At 39.7% G+C, this 24,283-nt stretch overlaps 1 protein-coding gene and 1 non-coding gene across 5 annotated transcripts; one reads left to right on the top strand and one right to left on the bottom strand.

Moving 5' to 3' along the window:
- Window positions 1-1,274: 1,274 nt before the first annotated feature.
- LOC103397830 (kelch-like protein 20) lies at window positions 1,275-16,439 on the bottom strand. 4 transcript variants are annotated; one of them, XM_025053457.1, is made up of 9 exons: window positions 15,933-16,438; window positions 15,688-15,845; window positions 9,299-9,405; window positions 7,934-8,117; window positions 6,689-6,832; window positions 5,428-5,561; window positions 3,581-3,792; window positions 2,909-3,015; window positions 1,275-2,385 (listed from the first exon to the last, which is right to left on the bottom strand). In XM_025053457.1, the coding sequence occupies exons 1-9, from the start codon at window positions 15,990-15,992 to the stop codon at window positions 2,328-2,330; spliced, it is 1,164 nt and encodes a 387-aa protein (XP_024909225.1). In that variant the 5' UTR covers window positions 15,993-16,438; the 3' UTR covers window positions 1,275-2,327. The 4 variants fall into 4 exon arrangements, with proteins under 4 accessions (XP_024909225.1, XP_024909224.1, XP_008334447.1 ...); XM_025053456.1 differs by having other exon boundaries at window positions 15,688-16,439; XM_008336225.2 differs by lacking the exons at window positions 15,688-15,845; window positions 15,933-16,438 and adding an exon at window positions 10,245-10,852.
- Window positions 11,872-11,944, top strand: trnak-cuu (transfer RNA lysine (anticodon CUU)). The gene has a single exon. It is a non-coding gene; the product is annotated as a tRNA-Lys (tRNA).
- Window positions 16,440-24,283: the final 7,844 nt, after the last annotated feature.

The following is a 24,283-nucleotide window of genomic DNA, read 5'->3' as shown; positions in this document are numbered from 1 at the left end:
TGGGACCAAGTGCTTCAAACTGTGGTTCAGCTGATTGTTGGTGAGAAAGGAGAAATCTTTTTATACAGCATCATGAAAATCCGCTCCAAGATTATTGGACGCCGTGCCGTTAAAATACCTAAGGTCACTCTGGGAGAGCTGTGAATTGCAGAGTATTATTAGTCCGACCCTGTTTTCTCACTCCAATTTACTTTAATGCCCTCAGAGTGGCTTTATCATGTACCCCTGAGGAAAAACAAATCGCTACATAAACGTCTTTATTTCTTCCACTATCACTAGTTACAACAGTACATTTTTTTCTCTTCTGGTCTATGTGTCTGCCCGTTTAACAGCAGACATGGCCAACACGTGGCTTAGGAGCAGAATGCGGCACTTTGCCCGGTTTCATGAAGCTCTTATGTTCATGTCAGATTTAGGGTTTGTGTTTTTTTATGATACGCAAATCTAACGCGCATGGGTGTTGATGAACATGAGTTAGAGGGTAAATCCATTGATATATACAAATATATATATAGATATACATGTACGTATGTGTATATATACACATACATATATAAATACATATACATATATATACATACAAACATACATATATATATATTTTCCGCAACATAAAGTGCACCGCATTATAAGGCGCAATATCAATGAACGGGAATATTTTTTAGACATAAGGCGTATCGGGTTGTAAGGCGCAATAACCAAAACAATTAAGCGGAACAATCAAACATGCCCGGATCACTCTCGTCATTATATGAGTGAGTCTCGTTGCTGTTAATTAGTTGTTCAGTGATGATTCCGACCTTCGTGAAAGCTCAGACGACATTTGAGACAAGATACGATACCTTAGTCCAGGTATCCACGATCCGTCCGGCGTTGCCTCCGTCTTGGTGAATGTGTGTTCGCCTTCTGTCATCCAATGCTTCCACGCAGCTCGCAATTTAACTTTGAACGTCCTGTTAACACCAATATTTAGCGGTTGGAATTCTTTGGCAAATCAACCAGGAATGATGATAAGCCCCGAATTAGTTTGCTTCACTTGGGTTTTGACAATATCGGTGAGATGGGCGCGCATGGAGTGGCAGATCAATACGGACAGAGATTTGTGGAAAATTGTAGTGATCTAAGTTGGACACTGGAGGACGCTGTTGTTGTTTGCCCCTCCAGAGTCAGGCGGTTGTCACTATTTTTGTTCTGGATGGTCACTGTATTGTTGTTTTGACGCTGTTCCGTGGCGAATTGCGGATGTTGTTTTGCAGAGAGTGTGTGTTTTTTTCCTGTATCGATACAAAAAAGGAGAAATAAAAAGAGTTCTTGACCACGAAAAAATCGACAGCCATGCGTCTGAGTCGTCCTGTATCGCACCATACAGTACATCGACAATTCAAAAACACAACGTAAAGTCTCCGGGTGTTTGGAGGTACGACGCGATGTTGCACGGATTTGGGTTACACAACTAGACTGTAACAATTGTTGTTGAGCATCTTCTAATTGTCATTGTTGACTCCCACCTTGCTTCAGTTGTGTGACAGCATGTGTGATGCGCTGTGTGGTTTGACTTTATAAACTCGGTTCGAGCTCAGTAAGCACAACCAAGAGTAATACATACGGCGCACCGAGTTATAAGGCGATGTAGAGTTTTGAGAAAATTACAAGTGCGCCTATAGTGCGGTACATGCATATATAAGGGCTCCTTGACTTCTGTCCGAGATGCGTTCCAGCAACGTAATTTGAATCTATATATTTGTGAATATATGTGTGTGTGTGTGTGTATATATATATTCACACGCATACTGTATATATATGTATTTTAATTGTGTTTAATCCATATAAATCAAAATCCTTAATATTACATGAGCATTTCTTTCTATATTTTTTGCTGAAACAAATAACAGCTGGTGTTGTATGTTTGTAGATGTATGTACAATCTGAAGGGTGGAATTATTAAAATGTCAGGAAAAATTTGCATCTTCATATCTTCTATGTTGCTTCAGACGGTGCCTTGTAGAACAGACCGGTTTTGCTTTCCAAATTCCAAATGAGTACATAAACACATAACCTGTGAATGTTACTGAATGGGACTAAAAATCAGTCTGTTTTGTTGGCCGGCTCCATAAAAAGACCCATTACATGAATTTTGTGCCCGGGCTACCATTTGTTTCTAATGGCTAATGTCTCCTGTTGGAGTGAACTCTTTAATTACTCAATCATTATGGCCCCTCAGACTTGAGCCGTATCAAAACGTGTCCCAAAACTAGTGAGTCCATTAGGCAGTGTCTCTAACACCCCTGTCCTTCTCTGTTAAACAACTGCCAGTCTTGTTGAGTGAATCAGCACAGCACAGCCACTCTTCCTCCGGGGTGCTTGCTTTTCATGCTGCCAAAGTGTCTGAAAGATAAAGAAGAGGTGTCTGAGAGATGGAGATAAAGTTAAGCTTCAACTTAATCTGGTGGTTGCATAATGTGACATCAGCGTGTGGTTGGTTTCTTGGTTTCTTCACTTCCTGTTTACCGCCGATCATCCACATCTTCATCGTACATCCGACGATGTTTTGATCCAGCACTGCCTTATAAAGCCAGTTCAGTTCGAGCAATGATTTATTCACAGTAAAAATGTGAAATAATTTTTTTTAAAGCAAATCGTGTGCTTTGTTAAATGGAAAAAAATGCAAAAAATAAGGAAATGTAAAAAGGTTTTTTTCTCCACAGTATATGGTTGTAATATCCATGGCAATAAAAAAAGTTTTTCTGTATACTTACTGACTGTTCTATAGTAAATGTGAAGTAAAAGTATTTTAAGTACTTTAACTTTCTGTATTTTTTGAGTATTTTCCAGTGCATCCTGTGAGACATGCTATGACGTTTGTAGCCAGGTCATTTTGACACACTGTCCTGAGAATTTATCTCTTCACCTCCAGGTGTTGGTTTCATGGCTGTAGGCCTCTATGGTCTTCAGGTTGGTGGTTCCATCGCAGCCTCCCACAGCCAGCAGGACACCGTTAAAGACGACCAGAGACATCTGAGGCACCGTGGACAAGACATTATTAACATTCCCACAACATTTATAACACTTTATTTCCCTGAGGGTTTATAACAGTCGTCGCAGAACTTGCACACTCATCAGTTCAAACTTTTTTGATGACAGAAAATAACAAGATTATTCTTCTTTTCCTTCCTCCTCTTTCCTTTACTTGCCATTTTTACCTTTTCCCCTTTTCCATGTTTTTTTCTTTCTTATCACACATTTAATCTATTCCTTCTTTCTTCTTTTTTGTACCTTTCTTTTCTTTTCTACTATCTTTCTCCTTTTCTTTTCAGGACCTTTCTCTACATTTCATTTTCATTACTTTCCTTCTATTCCTCAACTTTCCCTTTTTCTCTACCTTTCATTTCCTTGGTTGGCCCTTTCTCTTACATTTCATTATTCATTTCTTTTACACTGTCCCTCTTTTCTTGTCCTGCCCATTGCTGTCTTTCTTTTCTTTTCTATAACCCCCTCACCCCCGCCGCCCTTTTCTTTCTCATGTCCTTTTATGTCATGAGCCCAGAAGGGAGTGCTGTCATCTGTGCACGTCATTACTCACACTGTCCCTCTTACTCCTCATGTGTTTCACAGGGGACCACGTCATGGTCTCAGGGTCAAACCTCTCCATAGCACAGAGCTGCAGGCTTAGCTGATCTTTACCCCCGCCCACGTAGATGTGACCCAGGTAAACGCAGCAGCCGGCGTTCTCCCGAGGACAGCGCATGTAGGAGCATGTGGTCCAGGTGCCGTCCGCTGGACTGTAGCGCTCCACTGGAGGAATAGATCGGAGGAAAGCACCCGTTAAAGAGAACAGTGGATAACAGTAGATAAACGGTCAATCTATAAAGTAAATACATGAGTTTTCATGAATATTTAAACGAAACACAAGCCTATGGGAATTTACCCCGCATTCCCTTCTCACAGCCTGAAGTAGAGTAAAATGACAGCATGACAGAAACCCTGTTTATATTTGCAAGGTCAAGGGAACGTCTGTGTGTGCATATGTGTGTTTGACTGTTCTGGAGTCTCCTTGAAAAGCTATGGTAGGAGGTTGAGGCTTAATTTAGCATCACTTTTTATCACCGCTACTCAACCGCGGCCTTAAACGACTGTTTTTTATGATTGTGTTGTTCTAATGTTTATTTATGCATTTCGTCAAGGCCAGGATTCTTTAATTATGGCAGGCGTTAAAGTCGGGGGTTTTATTCTGAAAGCGTCCGGCTGAAAGAAAAAAAAAGAGAAACATCCGGTCTTGAAAAGGACAAAGTGGGTCAAAAGTACGTGACGGACAGCAGAGAAGTTTAGTTTAATTTTTAAAAAATGTAATTAGCGCCTGGCTGATACGGGCACAAGGTTTGTTTCTATTGCTTTTTCTATGTGCTGTTGAATGTGTAGTTTGATGCTGTTGCTAGTTTCAACTTTTATAATGTGTTTTAGCTAGCACGAGCGACAATTAGCATTAGCAGACCTATCGTGTTGGTCCAGATTACGTTAGACGGAGGCAGATAATTTATTGGTCACTCTGTTAAAAGCAGCAAAATGTGTTTGTGTGTTCACTTTGGTTAAAACTATGCGTTTAAGTAAAATGAACAGTTATAAGATACATTATTTTATTTAGTAAATCTTTAAGGGCGGGGCATACACTGTACGATTTTAGCCCGTTTTTGACCCGATTTTTGAGACGCACGATATGGCGACTCCTTATTTTCCGTTTCGTCTTCTTCCGTACAGTGTACAGGGGGTAACGAGAGCCGATTATCTGTTCCCGAACCACCGTCGGACGGTCGGGATAATTTCTGACATGTCAGAAAATTTGGTCGTCCGATAATTTTTTTCGCACAGTGGAAGCAGAGCCCCGAGTCAACCGGAGCATTTCTCCCTCAAGTGATAGTAACTATGGCGAGGCGTCGGTGGCATGAAAATATGGAGGCGAGATTGATAGAGCTGTGGCACCGTCCACAATAACCGTAATAACGCCACAGCTACACTAATACATCCAGATAAGGTATTAGTTTTAGTTTATCTTAATAATAAATAATAAATAACGTTATTATATATAATAATTTGTGATTAATAACATTTGACAAAAGCAACTAAAACTACAGTTTTCCTCTGTATTATAAACTGTGTTCCTATGTATTATAAACTCCATTACATTCATTTTAAATGCATTGAATGAAACTATTTCCATTTGTATTTAATATTTTTTATCTTCTATCCCATTGTTTCTCAAAGACTGGGTCACAACACTCAAGTGGGTCACAAGGGATTATTTTAGGTCTCACATCATGTTTCCCCGGAGTTTACGAATAATGTCTATTGACTTGGGTCGTGAAGGTTTATGACTTTTAAAATATGGGTCCCCAGAAAAAAGTTTCTTTCGACTGTTGTTGTTGTTTTTCTCACCTGAATTCAAAACCGTGTGACCATCGTTTCCCCCAATCACATACAAGTAACCGCCCAGCACTGCAGCAGCTGCTCTGTTCCGTCTGGTCAGCATCGGCGACTGTTTGCTCCATGAGTTTGTTTTCAGATCATATCTGAAATAATAATTACAAATAAAAAACACACTTTTCTTTGGTTGTACGTACATTTAGTACAACAAGTACAACTCTAAATACTACAAATGAACAACAAACATCCATAAGCAAAATATTAACCAATGTTCATAGGAGGCGTAGCCTCAAGTGTAACATATGAAATCACCTTGTAAAAGTCTGTTAGGGCTGTTAGACAATTAAAGTTTTCAATCTGATTAATTACACGGTAGCTGTGGCTTGATCATGATTAGTCAGAATTTTAATTGTGATTAATCACTACCATGATTAATTGTAATCTCCATAAGTTGCAATTAATCATGATTAATTGAGTTTTTTTCTATATATTGCTGGAACAAAAGGACAAATAACAGCAGGTTGGTGCATGTCAATCACACATTTTCTTTGGGACTAATCCAAATGAAATTGAAAGTGAATTATTTGTCATTGTGACACAGCATACCACTGCACACACAACGAAATGTGACCTCTGTTTTCAACCCATCACCAAAGTGAACAGTGGGCAGCGTATAAGCGCCCAGGAATCAGTGTGCCTTGCTCAGAGCACCTCAGTGGTAACTTGGCAGCTGGTGGACTTGAACAAGGAGCCTTCCAGATCCTTAGTGGAGTTCAGTCATTACTCTGACTACTGAGTTTTGCCTAATAAATTGTTATATATTTTTCCCCACTGAATTAATAATAATAATAATAATTAAAAGTTATTAAGGGCCAGGTCACCATATTTTAAATTTCAAATTAGTTCCCATTTATTCCCACTAATTTCTGTTAACTCACAAGAAATCCCCTGAAAAAGTCCCAACTTTGCATCAATGTACAGGACCAATTATAGGGACAGTTTAAGTCCGGGGTGTCAAACTCATTTTAACCAGGGGCCACATCAGCAATACAGTTCCCCTTGAAGGGCGAGTTGTAAATAGAAGACTGTATAGATCATGTATAGAATATATAGACTTTAGTGAATGCTTTTTAAGCTCCTGCGTGCCACACAAAAGGGCTTGGCGGGCTGTATTTGGACCCCGGGCCTTGAGTTTGACACATATGGTTTAAGTCTATTGGTGATTCATCCTTAAGACAGTTACACAGTAATCATTAGGATCAGTCCATCGTACCTCTCCACAGTGTTCATGGCAGTTATACCGTCATGTCCTCCAATGGCATACAAGTAACCGTCCATCTCCACCAGACACACTCCACTGCGTGGGCTGCTCAAGGGTGCTACGTCTGTGCTCCAGCTGTCTGTATCTGGACTGTACCTGCAGTGACAGACGTCAGGAAGTGTTGAACTAATTTGAACTTTATGCACCAGACTGTGTTTCTATATCATGACATGGGTTTCTTTGCCATCATTTAAAGTAAAAAAAAAACAATGACTGGCTCAACTTTTGGACATCATAAATACCCAGAAAACGCTGCTGCTCGACAAAGTCTATTTAAAGCTCATTCCTCCATCCAGGGATTTCCACCGTGGCCCCCAGCCAACTAGGAGTGATCATTTTAGGGTAAATTGCCTAGCTTTCAGTCTGTGGGAACTGGGAACTCAGCCAGCTCCTTCCAACAAACATCTGATGCAGGAGTACGGGATGGGAAAATGTGCTTTTCTAAATGTGTTTTTTTCTACGTAAACTTTCTTTTCCTACGTAAGAATAAAAGCTTCGGTAACATGAGTTGATGAGGGTGATTACAAAAAAAAAAAAAACCCCTAGGTCAGGGGTTAACAACCTGTGGCTCTTGAGCCATACGGTGCTCTTTAGCCTCTTAGCGTTGGCTTTCTGCAAGATCATGTTTGTTGTTTGTGAATGGACCGATTAAACCTGACTCAAAATCAATGCCAATGCATCGTATTGTTCAAGACTATATGTAGATAGAATATGCTATAGAAAAGAACGGTAACATTTTACTTAAGGGTCAAGTGATAAAATCGTCTCTTTTACCCTGTAGGGTTGCAGACCTTGGGTTCTCTGGTTCTAGTTTCTGTTGCAATACTGCCCTCTAGCGTTCACAGATATTAATGCAACACCAACAAATGTGTGCACGCTTTATAAAAAAGCAGGCTTTATGCATACAGTAATATATTGAGTGTGTTATAGAAAATACGGAACACTACAGTATAGGAGTTTGAATTGGTCTTTGCCTGCATTGAGAAATGTGCATATTTTTGTGTGATATAACAGATAACCAACAATTAATGGACAACAACAACTTCATCTGTACTATTATTACAGTATTTAGAACTACAAACTAGAACAAATACTGCAATATTGCCATTATTTTAATGCAAAATTGGTTTCGCTAGACAGGCTACTTCTGAAGAGAATCGTACGGGAAATACAACATGTACCTCAGTGTCGACCCACCTCTCCACACTGTTGTAACACCTGATGCTATCTTCTCCACCTACTGCGTAGATCTGTCCAGAGAGCGTACCAACAGCCACAGCGCCACGGTTTTTGAGCATCCGTGCGGCCGTCCTCCACTCATTGTACTCTGAACAGAACTGTTCCACCAAACACGAGGGGTCTTCCTGTGTCCACCCTCCAACTACCAAAGGACAACAAATATATTTGTTACTATTATTAATGATCTCTGCAAAAATTACTTTTATGCCACATATTTCTGACCTTTGTTTTTAAATTTATTAGTCTACTAGGGTGTATCGGTTAAAGAATCCAGTGACAATTTGCATTGGTTAAAAAAAGCATAATGAGAAGTAGCGAAAAAGTTACTGGTCGTACCATAACACTTCACCCTTTAGTCCAGAAGGTGACAGTAGGCGTTGAACAGATTCCCGTTTAAACCGAGTTGATGGAACCATACAAACATCATGGATTTGACAGCCAATCAGAACGAACTATGCCTAGACCTTTTTAACATGAGGCATCGACAGAAAGTTGTTTATCACTTTTGTTTTATTGTATAAATCGATTGTAGGGTTCGACACTAAATTACCTGTCTGCACAAATGTTCGGACATTTACTTTGTTTTTGTCCTTCCTCAAACAAAGCTGGAAAAATCCAGACCGAGTAAATGTGATGTTGTGTTGCGTTAACACATTTGCCAGCCCTGCTGTCACACTGCTTGCTGCTGGGTCACACCTCATAATGTCATGCCCCTGTTGTGGCTTGACAGCTACATTGGTGTTCTAAAGCCAGGACAGATGTTTAGTCTGTTGAGTCTGTTTACACAGAACAGCAGGTTATCACCACGCATAAAATTCCCCTTCTGAACAAGTTGCATAAAAAAAGACTTTAGTTTCATAGTGTACATGCCGGAGCCTCAGTGAAACAAAACCCATGAATTTACATGAAACATATGAGCAGCATGTTCTTTAAATATTAGCATGTAATCTGATGTGCAAATATACTACTGTCCACAAAAGGGAGCAATTACAGTAAACCATAGATCTACTGTACTACTGAGCTACCCTACTGTGAGATTTCTGATCATTTCATCAGTAAGTGCAATTGAAAAACTAAGGTCTCGTGCCACTGGTGGTACATAAGCTCCCCTCTGGTGGCCTGTGTGGGAATCTGATTTCCACTGCAGGATGAGATGAGAACGGCCTCCCCTGACTGATTAATAGCATCATGATAAATAAATATTTGTCGCTGAACAGCTTAGCTCTCAGCTGCTGTGTTTGAACGATGTTCACACTGGTGTTACAAACCATTTATGTATTTTCAGGTTTTTTCAGAGGTAAATAAAAAACCAAAAAAACTCACCAACAAACATCCTGTTTTCAACCACTTTTGTTTTGTTGGCCGTAGAGGTCTGGCGTTGTTGATGTTTGATTAGCATGTTGTCTGGTTTCGGTGCCTCAACGGCTGCTCTGAAAAGTCAAGAAACCAACAACTATGACCTTATGCCTGGGTAAATCGGTTTTATAACAGTATGAGGTCGTTAGTGGTACTGCAGGCAGCGGTGAAAATTCTGATTATGATAATTGTGATAATGTCGACAACGTCAGTTCGTTTTTTTTTGTCATTCTGTTCCAGCAATATAATATTTTTTTTGTCATTTGTCATATTTAGGAATGTTGATTTATCTAGAACAGTGGTTCTTAAACTGTGGTATGCGGGGAAAATTCCCTTCTGGGCTCTGACTGAAGAAGTTCCAATGTTTGGCACCAAGTGGTTCCATTTACCGTCTGTGACGCGGATGTTTGTTAAAAGACAACTTCTGTGTCTCCACATTGCAAAAACAAACAAAAAAATGCATCATACTGGGAGAGATATAGATCAGTGGTTCTCAAACTGTGGTACGTGTACCACTGGTGCTCTCTAGTGGTATGCAGAATAAAATTCATATTTTCACATATACATTTTCAATTGAATAAATCTGAAACATACCATGTACAATGAATACTACATTTAAACATAAACATCTTTCTAAACATCTCACCTATGGTGGAAGCTAATAGTGAAGGTCTATGCTGCTATATGCTAATGTTGGTCATCATGGTGGTACTCAGAGAGATCAATGTTTTCTCAGGTGGTACAGAGTAGAACAAGTTTGAGAACCACTGATCTAGAATAATCATGATTAGTCCTGATTAATAAGGATTACAACCCACGGTTAAGGAGATATCATTTATACACCTATTACCAGATTTAGACAAAGAAAAGAAGGCAGTGAAGAATGAGTTTAAATAAGGGTCTGTTGTCTCACCCCTGTTCATTGTACACTCCCATGTTTTATCTTCTTAGAACTTGTCCTACAGTCTGCGCTGAAGATCCGTCTCAACCAACCAAGCACCTCTTAATATTTATCTCTGCTCAACGAACTTTGTACTTTGTGTTTGACAAAACTTCCACCCCTTTTCAACAACACCTCCTGTCATCCGCCCACCACCATCTAAATCTTCCCTGACTGAGTGATTAATCTCCTCAGCCTGAAACCAGATCCTCTGCTCAGACTCTCACACTGCTCACACACACCCCATGACTTCCATCTTTCATACCAGAGTGATTGTTGAAGCTCAGCTGTGACTCCATCAGGTCAGTCTGTCACTGTGTGACATGTTTCCCCAATAGGTGACCTAGAAAATTATAAAAGCATTTTAGAAGTTTAGCTTTTATGCAGAACTTTCACATGTAATTGTTTAATTTAAGGACAATTGTTGCCCGCGAGTCAAAAGGTTTGCCCACTACCATCTTTAGTGGTGAGAAAATGCCATGAAGTAAAATCATATATTAGGGTCAGCTTTTCATTCCATTTAAGATGACTATATACACATTACACATTAATTACATTTTGAGTACTGAGAAACATTTGAATATTAAGTTTAAAATGATTTAAATAAAGTCTTAATTTTTCCCTAACTTTCCTTTGTTTTTGTCTTTTTTGTAAACTCATAATGCTCATTAATCTAAATTAACGTGCGATGTTAAAAGAATTCAGGTTTACACACAAAATACGCTATATATATGTATATATATATATATATGTATACATATATACATATATACGTATATACATACATATATATATGTATATATATATATATATATACATATATATATACTGTATATACACACACATCCAGTATGTTATGCCTTTCCTTCCTCTGTCTCGGCCTGACAGTGTAACAGAAACATCCATCAGTTTCTTTGTCCATGCACTAGAATTCCTCCAAGAGGAACGAGTGCCTCTGATATGCATCAGTCTGTACAGTCAGGCTCACCGCAACAGTTGCAAAGACACAGATAGACACACAGACAGTAAGACAGACAGAAAAGGCACATCAGGCACCTGCTGTCGACAAGGTCCTCAGAAATTAATCCAACAAGTTAAAAACTTTATGGTCTTCAGGTGTAAAGTTTAATAAAAGTCACCCTGAAGGCTGGACTGTGATGATTAAAGTCGGAGGCGGTGAAATATCTTGGAGGTATCCTGTCTGAATCAGGACTGAGACTTCACCTCTCCCCGCTGGTAGCTTTCATCTGCTTGCTCTCCGACCTCGACAGCTCGGCCGTTTGCAGCCCCTAAGCTACCCGAGCAGAACGACTGTAAAATTCCCAAATTTGCAGCAGGTCAAGGGTTTATTGAAGACAGTGAGGATGTAGAGCACCGGAATGCAATTACTTGTGGTGTCCAAAGGTTATTCTGGGGAAGGGTCTAATTTTCTGCCCCTCAACTGGAAGAATCAGCGTTTTACTTATGATGGGATTCTCTAAATTATATCAGTATTTTGTGTATTTAATATGTATGTAAATATATACATTTACAACATATATATATATTTATGGCATGGTAGCGCAACGCTAGAATAGTAGTGTTTCATTAGCAAAGCAGTGCCCGGCTAGCTCAGTCGGTAGAGCATGAGACTCTTAATCTCAGGGTCGTGGGTTGGAGCCCCACGTCGGGTGGTTGACATTTTGAGATTTTCTCCATGCGATCAACAGTGTCGGGCAAACATTTAATGTTGATCATGCAGAGTTTGGTCACTTTTTTTTTTTTTTTTTAAGGAAATTCAAAAGTTGTGTTTAGATGTCAAAAGTCAACCTAAACTTCTGGGAAACTTTTCACCCCCAAGTGGTTCTATTTACAGATGTTTGTTAAAAGACAACTTAAACACATCATAAAAAGGAGGTATGTAGATAATACTTGTCTTGAACTTTTACTTTTACAGCACAGTGCTGTAGATTAAATACATTGCGGGTTACTGCTTCAGAAGGTGAAAGCTGAAAATGATTAATTTATGGAACATTAATATCAGACAGCCAGAAGCTGCTATGTGGGCGCAATCATCTTAAACACCCACAGTTAATAACAAATGTTGATTTAACTATGCAGCTGAGGATTTATCTCCAGTCTCTGTGGACAAAAAAAGAAAAATGAAATGAAATGAAAATGTCACATTTAATCAGCACTACATTCTGACAAAGTCTAAAAGGTTCAAATGAAACAACAACCCAAAATTAACTAAATTAGAAAAGTTAAACTGAGTTGCGACTCCACCCTACTGTCTGTCGGTTCACATGCCAGATAGCCTGTCTGCCGTCCGGCAGCTGATGACATGTTATCCGGCCTGCAGCTGTCTTCAGTCACTTCCTGCCGGTGGCTCGTCATAACTATACAGCGTCATGAGCAGCTCAGAGCAGAGGAAGAAATACTCTGTCATCTCATTGGTTTGCAGTTTGTGTTGCTGGGTAAGATTGTGTGAATGGATTATTATAAAGTAAAGTAATTTACTTTATAATAATCCTTTTTTTAAATAAGGGGATAATTAATCCATCGACTTCACTTAAAAAATAAAATGAAGACAAAATAGTCATGTAGTAATATTAGATGTCGATGGTCAATAGTATAAATGGTAGTTTAAATACTGTATATGCCGATTATATCAACGAATAAATTCAATTGAAAATGTTTTTTGTTTTTACAGTGGAGTAATACCATTTTGTGTATACACTGTTAGAGTTTCATACACATATGGATGTAAATCTTAATAAACTTACTCATATTTAGGCTGTGAAGGGCCGACCATGACCTCACTGGTCAAGTACGATCCTCTCACATGTTTCTTGTGGTTGTAAAAAAGCTGCTGCAGTGGACGAAAAAAACTCAGAAGACAAGAAAGTGATATGGAGGTCATGGCGTGGACATGAGGAAAAAAACACCAACAGCTGTCACTTGATGACCTTGACGAAGGAGATTGAGATTTAAATAAGTCTTTCTACAAGAGGACAAACAGTAAATATGTCTCACTGGTTTTGGAAAGATCGAAGACTTATTTGTATCCTGCGTAGATATGTTATGTTAGGATTAGCTCACACATTGGATCACAGAAAACTCCAGCTTGTTTCTCTCCAGGACCAGTTACAGAGATTACTACCATTTACCAGTTCACTGCTGTTCCAGATGTGTCTCACACGGCACTGTGTTCTGTCTAGTGAAATAAACTTTGCCCCCAAAAAGATGCTCTTCTGATCTTCTTTTTGCTTAGAGTTGACTAAGGTCTAATTGGAAAGATTTACTGCCGAGCTAAAAAAAAAAAAAACATCATAAAATCGTCACATTTACAGACCTGAAAACTAAACCTTCACTGCTGGCAAACATGACAGAGATGAGGATTAGCTCAAAATACGACGACTATTCTGGTCAGAAGTCAGGAAGAAGAAGGCGTGACCACTGGGCTTGAGACAAGATGACATGACATGAGGTGAAATAGATCAAATAAGATTATATAAGAGGCATGACATGATAAGAAGATATGATACAAGATGAAATCATGTGAAATAAGAAGAGGTGAGAGGGAGTAGAATGAGACTGATGATGAAATTAAATTAGATCAGTGGTTCTCAAAACTTTTTCTGCACTGTACCACCTGAGAAAACATTGATCTCTCTGAGTACCACCATGATGACCAACAATAGAATATAGCAGCATAGGCCTTCACTGTTCGCTTCCTATTTCACATTCTCACAAGCTACACATTTTCCCCACATACCACTAGAGAGTGCATACCACAGTTTGAGAACCACTGTTCTAAATAAATCAACATTCCTAAATAAAAAATCTGTATATTGCTGGAACAGAAAGACAAATTAAACAAACTGACGTTGTCGACATCATCACAATTATCACCATCAGAGGATATTTTAATGTTGACCGAGTGATATCTGAACAATTAGTATCACTCAAGTTTGAAACATATCCTCAGGCGGAGCTGTTAAACTGGCAGCTGTTATGAGGTTAAATCCGTGAACTCCTAGGAACCATGATGCGAGACGACCCAAAAAAAACCAACTCATCATCTGACATCTGTCTGGGTGAAATATAGACACTCTCTCATAAGTTGGTAGATAAACACCCAGTGTTTTCATAGTGTTGATTTGTACGACAACATCTTCAGACACACATTTTCTTTTTTTCCCAATTAAGATTCATGCTTTTTTTTCAAAACATCATCATTGTTGTCTCATTATAAAAAGGAGCAACATAATGCTTTGAGACGCTTTGAGAATATCAAAGATGCAGACCACCCTGTGCTCGGTCAACGAGGTGGCAGATGAATATGTGTCTCATGGGCCGTCTCCAGCTGGAACTAGCAACCCTGGGACAGATGGTACATGTCGCAGGTGCCATCTTCTAACACACTTCCTCTCCTCAGACATCCAACCACATGATGTCTTCTATAACCAGAACCAGTGAAAGTAAAAGTAGAAAAGATGAGATGTGACATGTATCAAACTCAATTATTCTCTGTCACACCCCCCAATTGTGGACAGTGGTAATGTTTTCACGCCCCCCGACGTTTCGTTTCGTTTACACACGTACTCTGTCTTGCTACGACTGACCTTCATTCCTCTTCTTTCTAGTGCAAACCTCCACCTCTCTAGGTTCTCTTCCAGCTGCTGCCTACTCTCACTACAGATCACAATGTCATCTGCAAACATCATAGTCCATGGGGACTCCTGTCTGACCTCATCTGTCAATCTGTCCATCACCCAGTCAGGAAATCTACCACTACTACTGAGATGCTGGTAACATGTATATTATCTATCTGTACAAAGCACTGTATGGGTTGCTGCCACCAAGTGACTGAAGGCTTGCATTGCAGCAGTGGTACTTTTGTGTCCATATGCGTGCCATATTCCATTGGAAGCCCCCCACGCTCCCCTCCCATAGCATCTCACTGCTCCCCACCAGAGGGGCCCACCACACTATTTGAGAAGTACTGAACTAAGTCCAGGAACAAAAAAAACGTCACTTCTGCAACAATAATTCCACCAAAGGGTGTCCTTGCTACAAGATCATGACCTGTTTCTTCCCCTTGTCTAAGACCTGGAATTGTGACTTACCTTACGCCCCTGCAATAGTTCTCACCCCCTAGGTGTGTCTGCCCCTGTGGTGACACAACTAGTACCATCTTTCAGTGAGAGAAAGATGTGTTGTTGCACATTTAGGGACAGTTTTTTTTTTTACTGTTACACTGAATAGAAAAACAACTCTCGTGTTTGACATACTGGCAAATACAACCCAGAATCATGGCTTCCAACAGAACTCTCCATCAGTTCATGCTAATACTAAACCATCATGAATGACAAGAGCAAGTAATTAGTTCCCAGCTTTAAAAAATAACGACTCCCCTGTGTGATGTACCAACACTTTCTTGGCCTTTGTTGATGTGGGATCTGGACCCAAACTGCTTAATCCCAGACGGTCTGGCGACTGCAGCTGCGAAAGCTGCAGGTCCAGCACACATTTGGTGCGGATGCTCGGCCGTACCTGCCAATTAGACGCTGGAGTGGCCACAGTAAGAGGCTGGACAGCGGAGAGAAAGAGATGATGCAGCAGTTCAGGAGGGAAGAGAGGGAGGTAATTAGTCACAGAGGAACAATAGATACTTACAGACAGATTCAGGAGGCAGTGCCAGAGTGTTCTCATTGGAGCACTAGAACCAGAGAGCATGAGCTGAGGCCTGATCCTCTTGCGCCCTCACGTGGTGAAATAATAACATTACAGGTTAGAAGTCGTCGCAGCTAAATATCAAGTGGTTTTTTTAAACAATATATATACATTCTTTGGACATATATAAAGAAAATTTAATAATAAAATCTTATTTATATGTTTTAAATGTTCACATATTGAAACCTGAAACATAACAACATGCAACCCAACTGGAACTCTGCATGGAGTTAATGAATCTGAGAGTTCTAATTTCACCAGTGGGTCTGAGTGAAGAAGATGAATGAGTAGAAATTGCTTCATCAACAAACGCAAAGTGTTTTATTAATTATGATGAACAACTCACAGTGCCGCGGGAGTAGCCGAGTTGATTGTGCTGCAGTTTTCTGCAGAGAGGAGCAGGTTTGAGAGAACATGGCTGCAACCCCCACCCCCACCCCCAAAATACGATGAATTGATTAATGCATATAATATAAGTGGGTAATTTATTAAAAGAAATTTACATAGAATGAAATGTAACCATTGTTTTTTTGTTTGTTTTTTTACTAGTGAAATTTGTATGCGCACATTTAAGAAGAAATTTTGTTTAGAACAAAAAAAACAACTCTACTTCCAAAATAGTTGAGTTGCCTTTGCAACAGTGTGTTAACAGTCGTAATAAAGAATGACATTTTTGCTGTTATTATACCATGTTAAGGGGAATAAAGTCATATTTAAAGCCCTTCTTAAATCATCAATGCTTCATCCATGTCCATTTGTACTAAATAAACCCATTTGACCAAAGAACTAATGGCGATTCCAGATGCTATGATAAGGTTTTATAATCAACTAAACTGAATTTAAAAAAAAATCACGATCCATTGCACTCGTTAAATGACCCTGAATAGGAAAATATCTTTGATTAAAAGTTAGATTTGTGCTAGGTTCGCAGTCTTGGACACTGAGTGAGTATGTGAAATAAAATTTCTCGCTCCGTTAAACATTTGACAGCATGGCCTGTTTGTAACTGAATGGAAATTAATCTGACATTTAGAAAAACCTTTGTGTAAATTGTTGGTTGGTTCAGGATTTACAGCTGTCGCCTCAAATGTCACGTCCTGGTTCATTGTTCCACTTGAATCTATACGAATTAAATAAAGCGATCTATAGTGTTTAAACCAAGTGCTGTGTCAGTATGTGGTGTTTTATATAAGCGAGTGTCAAATGCAGTATTATTGGGTAAGCATTCAGGCAGTGGTATGTGCTGAAGTTGAAGAGTGTCAAAGTAACAGGAAATAAAAGACGTTTGAAATACTGTATCTGCTTTGGTTACTGTAAGAAGTGAAAGTGAATTAGTTGTCATTGTGACACAGCACACCACTGCACACAAAAAAATGTGAGGTCTGCTTTTGACCCATCACCAAAGTGAGCAGAGGGCAGCTTAAGTGGACAGGGAGCAGTGTGGACAGTGCCATGCTCAGAGCACCTCAGTAGTAACTTGACAGCTGGTGGAACTCTAACATGAAACCTTCCGGACCCAAGACCGCTTCCTTAACCACTAACCCACTAAGAGGTCGTTACATAATTTCTCCGTTGTTATATCATTTCACCACTCATTCATTTATAGTTTCTCTGTTACACGGTCAATACCCATGTTGTCATTTAAACACACTGCTGGGAGACATTTTGATTTTACTGAAGCACCTGAAACCTTATAAAAACATGACGCACAGAAATAAATATCCTCCAACTTTATGAAGCTACATTTTTTTTTTTTTAACTTTTCGTATATATTTTGCTTGACATTTACCCATAATGATAATTTCATTATTTGGATCAGTCACAATTAAAACATGTGAAGATATATTTAAATGTATACTATATATTTATACATAAACATATACACAAATATATGAAAATATATGTAAACATATATTAACACATATATCACATTGTACATTTCATTTAGATAAAGTACTGTATTTCATTATTGAAAAGCAAATTTAAGACATAAATACTGAAAAATCAAGGCAATCATCAACAGACTCACAATCATAACCCACACGCCACATTCATCAACGTTTCCTTTTTAATTACTGAGAAACTGCAGTAATTACTGTTATCACAGTTTTCATCAGTCTCCTGGTTTTTCAAGTGACAGTCTCTTTCATCAGTCCAAATCAAATCGTATAATTTATATTTTTAATCATTTATTTACCGAAACACTCCACGGCCCGTTAAACTACATCAAGGTACAGCTTCATTACCAGCTTGTTTTTTTTTTCCGTTAATTTTAATATGGAATATTTGTGTTGTTGTTTTATTTTACGGCCTTGACAAACCTTTTTTGTTTTTCTTTATTTGTGTTTATTTCAATTATAGTTAGTATGTGTTGTGAGGAACTGGAGGTTAGCTTTATAAAGCTATGGTGAGTTCACTGTCCACCTTTGTGGAGGTAATGAGGCTGCTGCTGTTCAGACCTTGTCTTTATTTGTCCTGCTGGTGCAGTGAGTGGACCAGTGAACTTTATAGTCACAATTTGCTTTTCTGATATTTCCCCATTAAATGTAATGGGTTAGTTCTACATGGGGAATAAATTATGAGGAAAAATGGTGAAAATCTGGTTGTGGTCATTTTGAAATGATCTAAACCAGGGGTGTCAAACTCATTTTCACAGGGGGCCACATCAGCAATACAGTTCACCTTAAAAGGCCGGTTGTAAATGGAAGACTCTATAGATCAGGGGTCCCCAACCCCTGGTCCGCGGACCGGCACCAGTCTGAAGGTCATTTGAGGCAGTGGTGGCTTAGTGGTTAAGGAAGCAGACTTGGGTACGGAAGGTTGCAGGTTCGAATCCACTAGCTGCCAAGTTACCACTGAGGTGCTCTGAGCACATTTCGTTGTGTGCAGTAATGTGTGTCACAATGACAGAGAGTTCACTTTCCTTTCCTTATACCAGGAGGCAGCAGTGTGAAAAAATGTACTTAATTTTTACTAATTTACTTCATTAAAAAAAAAATCCAGTCTTATACACTTACTTATTTAAAGATAATCTGGCAATATTTTAAAACAATAGGTCATTCAGACACTGATACAAACAGATGTTTTATTTTGAAAATGTAATGACCCTTCGATGCTCAGTACCTTGGTACGTGTCTGTAGTAACAGGTGGTACTGACTGACCAGTCCTTAAAACCAAAAAAATCAGGGACCGCTGGTGTAGATGTAACTACTCTATAACAGACTGATACATGTTTCTGCAAGTGATATTTATTTGATTGATTATAAAAACTCCCATGGGCCGCACAAAATGGCCTTGTTGGGCCGCATTTGGCCCGCGGACCTTGACTTGTATGATCTAAACCACTGTTCCCCAAAGACTGGATCGCGACCCTCAGGTGGTTCCAAGAGATTTTTCTTTTTTGGGTGTCTGCATCTAACCTCAAAATAGCTGCCAGTTTAACAGCTCCACCTGTGGTTATGTTAAAAACCTGAGTAACACTAATTGTTCAGATATCACTCGGTCAGCATTAAAATATCCTCATTAATGTTCATTAATGGTCAAGTACACCTTTATTTTGTGTTTGTATTTTGTATTTTATAAAGGTTTGTGACTTTTAAAATATGGGTCTCTAGAAAAATAAAAAACAAAGTTTGGGAAACACTGATCTAAACGACAGAGACAGAGGTTTAACACAAAAATGATTTCCACTTCATCCATAAGTCTCAAACTCCTGGCTCACAGGTCGTTTCCTGCCCACACTCCAAACCCATCGGGTCTGTGGACAGATTTTAGTAATAATAATAATCTGATTCTTGCAGTTATATTTTTTTCAGCCGCCACCAGCTTATTTGAGATTTGGGACCGGAAGCTTAATCCTTCATATGGTCGCAGGGAGAAGTGGAGCTAAATCTATCGGGATACAACCTAAAAATCCATCCATCCATCTTTGTCCGCTAATCGATTACCAGGTCGCAGGGGCAGCAGTCTCCATGATCGCCACGCAAATCACACTGCACCGCACCAGCCCTTTGTGAACCTTCCTGTGGGTGGTGAGTGGACTGGAAGGCGGCAAAACCACCCTAACCGGAATTAGATCTTGCCCAGGAGGTGAACCCTGGGGGCTCCACATCAATGACAAAGACACTGCCTCTGGCCCGACGCGCCACCCACAACCTAACGATTTCACCAGTATTTTGTCTGGCTTAATACAAAGACGACCCACAACCATTCAAACTTGTATTCACACAACTGCCTGTACAGGACTCATGACAAATGCCAACTCCATACAGCTAATACCAGGACTTAAATCAATAACCATTGAGCAAGGAGTACAAATCCCATGACAAATTCAGGTTCTATTTTTTCCCCAACTGTATAAAAAAGTTAAAAATTACATAACATACAGCAGAAAAATTTGCTCCAAGTCCTGGACCCACCACTACTGCCATTTACAGCAGCTGGTAGCTCTTAGTAGGCCATTCCTTCACCTGCAGTAAAAAGAGAAACACGACCACACTCCCTCAACTGAACTCACTCCGAGCCACGGCTACTTTGTATTGGTTGCGAATTATACAAAAGAAAGAAGAAGAGGAAATGAATTTCATTTTTTTTCTGCTTCTTTGGTTCTTAGAATAGAAGCAGAATGTCCAGTAATCCAAACTGTCCCCCGAGAGCAGGATATTATATAAGCTGTCTATAAAACTCTGAAATATGGCTTCAAAGCAACGCACCGGTGCCAACCTCAACAATCAATGTGGTCTCTCTTCCAAAAATCCACGGCAGCCACTTGTATTTCCACACAGATCATTGTTGACTTTCACAAAACTCAGCTCTAAAAGATGCTGAGCAGTGGAAAAATGACAAATCACTCCACCTGGAAAAGTACTGCTCAGGTTATGCATCACATCACGGACAAAGGGGGGTTACGAGGGTGGGGGGGGGGCGCAAAAATATGTGATGTCGGTAATAAATGAGCATAGTATTTTTAGGAAACATGGCAGAAAGCGAACGCAACACAGCCAAGCCAAACAGCCTCAGACCCCCACCAGGTTTTTGGATGTAATTGATCCAGTGTGCAATATGTTTGGCCGTTTGGATATAAAACTGCAGGGAGCCACATGCACTCGACAAGTCTGGCACTGGGTGAACGGCTAATGTGTGCAGAACAGTGAGTGTTCGGATGGCTGACAGAGAAGAGATGGATGAAGGATCGAACATGTGTGTGTGAGAGGAAACTGCAGGAAAATGTCTGTTATATAAGAATTAAAGAACGTCACTTCACGTCACCTCAAGGTTAGCTGACCAGCTCCAGATCAATGATATATGGAACAAAGGATATTTATCAGTGGGACAGAGTGGTGCATGTTTTGGGGTCACAATTTACATTTTCAATACTATTTGTCATATACAAATACATGTACCGTATTTTTCAGACCATAAGGCGCAATATCTATGAACGGGGATATTTTTATACATAACGCACTGCGGGTTATAAGGCGCATTAAGCGAAACAAAACAGTCAGCGAAACAATTAAGCGGAACAATCAAACATGCCCGGATCACTCTCGTCATTATCTGAGTCAGTGTCGTTGCTGTTAAATAGTTGTTCAGTGATGATTCCGGCCTTCGTGAAAGCTCGGACGACATTTAAGACTGATACCTTAGTGCAAACATTCACGGTCCATTAGCAGATAGTGGCGTAACTCTCTCGGCGTTGCCTCCCCGTCTTGGTGAATGTGTGTGCGCCTTCTGTCATCCAATGCTTCCACGCAGCTCGCAATTTAACTTTGAACGCCCTGTTAACATCAATATTTAGTGGTTGGAATTATTTGGTCAATCAACCCGGAATGACGGCAAGCCCCGAATTAGTTTGCTTCACTTGGGTTTTGACAATATCGGTGGTCAGATCAATAGGGACGGAGATTTGTGGAAAAGGGTAGTGACCTAAAATGGACACTTGGAGACGCTGTTGTGTAGCGCTGTTGTCACTATTTTTGTTCTGGATGGTCACTGTATTGTTGTTTAGACGCTGTTCCGTGGCGAAGTGCGGATGTTGTTTTGCAGAGAGAGTTTGTGTTTTTCCTGTATCGATAAAAAAGAAGAAATAAAAAGAGTTCTTGACCACGAAAAAATCGACAGCCATGCGTCTGAGTCGTCCTGTATCGCACCATACATCGACAATTCAAAAACACAACGTGGTCGCCGGGTGTTTGGAGGCACGACGCGATGTTGCACGGATTTGAGTTACACAACTATACTTTTGGTCTGAGTAAATGACTAACCAACCGATTAACCAAGTAACTTTTTATTGCTCTCTCTGCATTTCAAAATAAAGAGACTTACGGATTATACGAACTCATTTTCATCCGCTTATCCGTTACCGGGTCGCGTGGGCAGCAGTCGCCACTCAAATCACACTGCACTGTACCAACTAGTGATGTGCGGATCGATCCTGAAATATCGATACTTCCGATTCTGGATCTTTATGCTCTGAAATCGATTCTGAAATCAAAATATCGATACTTTTGATACTTACGCATTCTGAGATGAGGTGTATCCTAAACAGAAACATGGTGAAAAGTATCCAAATTATTGAGATGCTTGGTTGGTAGGACTACTTCTTTTTTTTTTCCGCCTGGGTGTGTGCGTCATGCGTAAGCACAAGGGCTCTACTGCGTGCTCTCACTCAGTCACTATTGATGGGAATTTCGGCTCTTTTTTAGAGAACCGGTTCTTTTGGCTCGGTTCACTGAAAAAATCCGACACTTTCGGGTCCCAAATGGCTCGTCAGATTTTTTTGTTTTGTTTTACAGATAACATGTTTTCAGAGTTTGAAACATTGTTTTGACATATTTTATATGATTGTGTTCTCAAGGTTTTCTATTGTTGTGTTGACTGTATAGTAAATGAGGCAGCTACCTCAGTACACTCCAGAGTTTAAAATAAATAAATAAAAACCTCTGCCTTGGATTCTTAAAGAAGCTATGATTTGAAATACACATTTTTTATTTAAAAGACAAATGATAAAATATCGATAACGGTATCTGCGATACCAGCCCGAATTTTACTCGGTATCGGATCGGAAAGGAAATTGGTGGTATCGAACATCAGTAGTACCAACCCCCAATAAACCTTCCTGCGGGTGGTGAGTCCACTGGAAGGTGAGTCCACTGGAAGGTACCAACTGCCCTAACGGGGATTTGAACTTGCCCAAGAGGTGAAGCCTGGGGTTCCCCACCAATGACAGACACATTGCCTCTGGGCCAAAGCGCCACACCAATAAACTAACTTCGAAAAACCGTATTCAAAAATAATAATAAATTAACAAATATAATAAAAAGACAAACTACTAACTCACATACGAAATGACGAGTAAGTAACCTTTTTTTCGGCAACCCAAAAGCTTTTCTCATAAAATTACGATTTGTTTTCTTATAACATAATGACTTATTTATTTTAATAATTTTACAAGTTGAACTCGAAATTTCTTTTTTCTTTTTAAATTAAATTTTGCATTCTCAATGTGGCTCGAATACGCCTTCGAATACGCCTTTTTGGCAACATTATGGTTCTCCATCATTATCTATGTTGATGTTCCTCCAGTTTCTTCAGTATTAGATGAGTGACTTCACAAAAAAGGGACACTTTACGTAAATCACTGAACAGTCTACAGCCTTTGAGCTTATCCTCATGATGACTGACGAAACTTCATAACGCTGTACATCATCCTAAGGTCAGGCCTTCAGATCCTCTGGGCAGGTGATGAAGAGCAAAGCCAGTTAGTCTGTGTCTATCAGCTAAAACTGTGCCAGTGACTTCCATATGTTTCGCATCCCCTGTGATGGTGATCACATGTCTGGCTTGGTCTGGTCCCACACTTAAGTGCGAGGACTACATTTATATTTCTTCAGTGTGTCTGGCAGCGATCTGTGCCGAGTCACAACGTCCATGGCACTAAACATGTCAACGCTCAGCACGATGATTGGAGCCGCATGTCAGCGCATCCTCAAGAAATGCAGAGGTCAGAAAAATGGGATGAGCGGATGTCTTCTCCTCCGTCATTAAAGCCGTCATTGTGGTCTTTTTTTTACCTCCTCCTTGTCTGTCTGTGTTGCATTTGTGTTTGGTGGGACATTGTGAAGAAAGCTGCTGTGATGCAAAGTACGTTTTAATTAACTTCAATCAAATAATTAAGTTCAAATAATTAAGTTAAATTAATATCTACCTATCTATCTATCTATCTATCTATCTATCTATCTATCTATCTATCTATCTATCTATCTATCTATCTATCTATCTATCTATCTATCTA

Source organism: Cynoglossus semilaevis, chromosome Z (assembly GCF_000523025.1).
Source record: "Cynoglossus semilaevis isolate Cse_v1.0 chromosome Z, Cse_v1.0, whole genome shotgun sequence".
NCBI classification, from domain to species: Eukaryota; Metazoa; Chordata; class Actinopteri; order Pleuronectiformes; family Cynoglossidae; genus Cynoglossus; species Cynoglossus semilaevis.
Note: the sequence above shows the minus strand (reverse complement) of the source record. Positions and strands in the feature narration are given on the sequence as shown.

Excerpts from the sequence above, each read along its gene's own strand:
- LOC103397830 (XM_025053456.1), bottom strand. The coding sequence starts at position 15,992 with ATGCTCTCTGGTTCTAGTGCTCCAATGAGAACACTCTGGCACTGCCTC. Across the intron at positions 6,833-7,933 it reads TGTTACAACAGTGTGGAGAG|GTACAGTCCAGATACAGACA; the intron begins GTGGGTCGACAC and ends CTGTCACTGCAG. Across the intron at positions 2,386-2,908 it reads CATGAAACCAACACCTGGAG|ACACTTTGGCAGCATGAAAA; the intron begins GTGAAGAGATAA and ends TTTATCTTTCAG.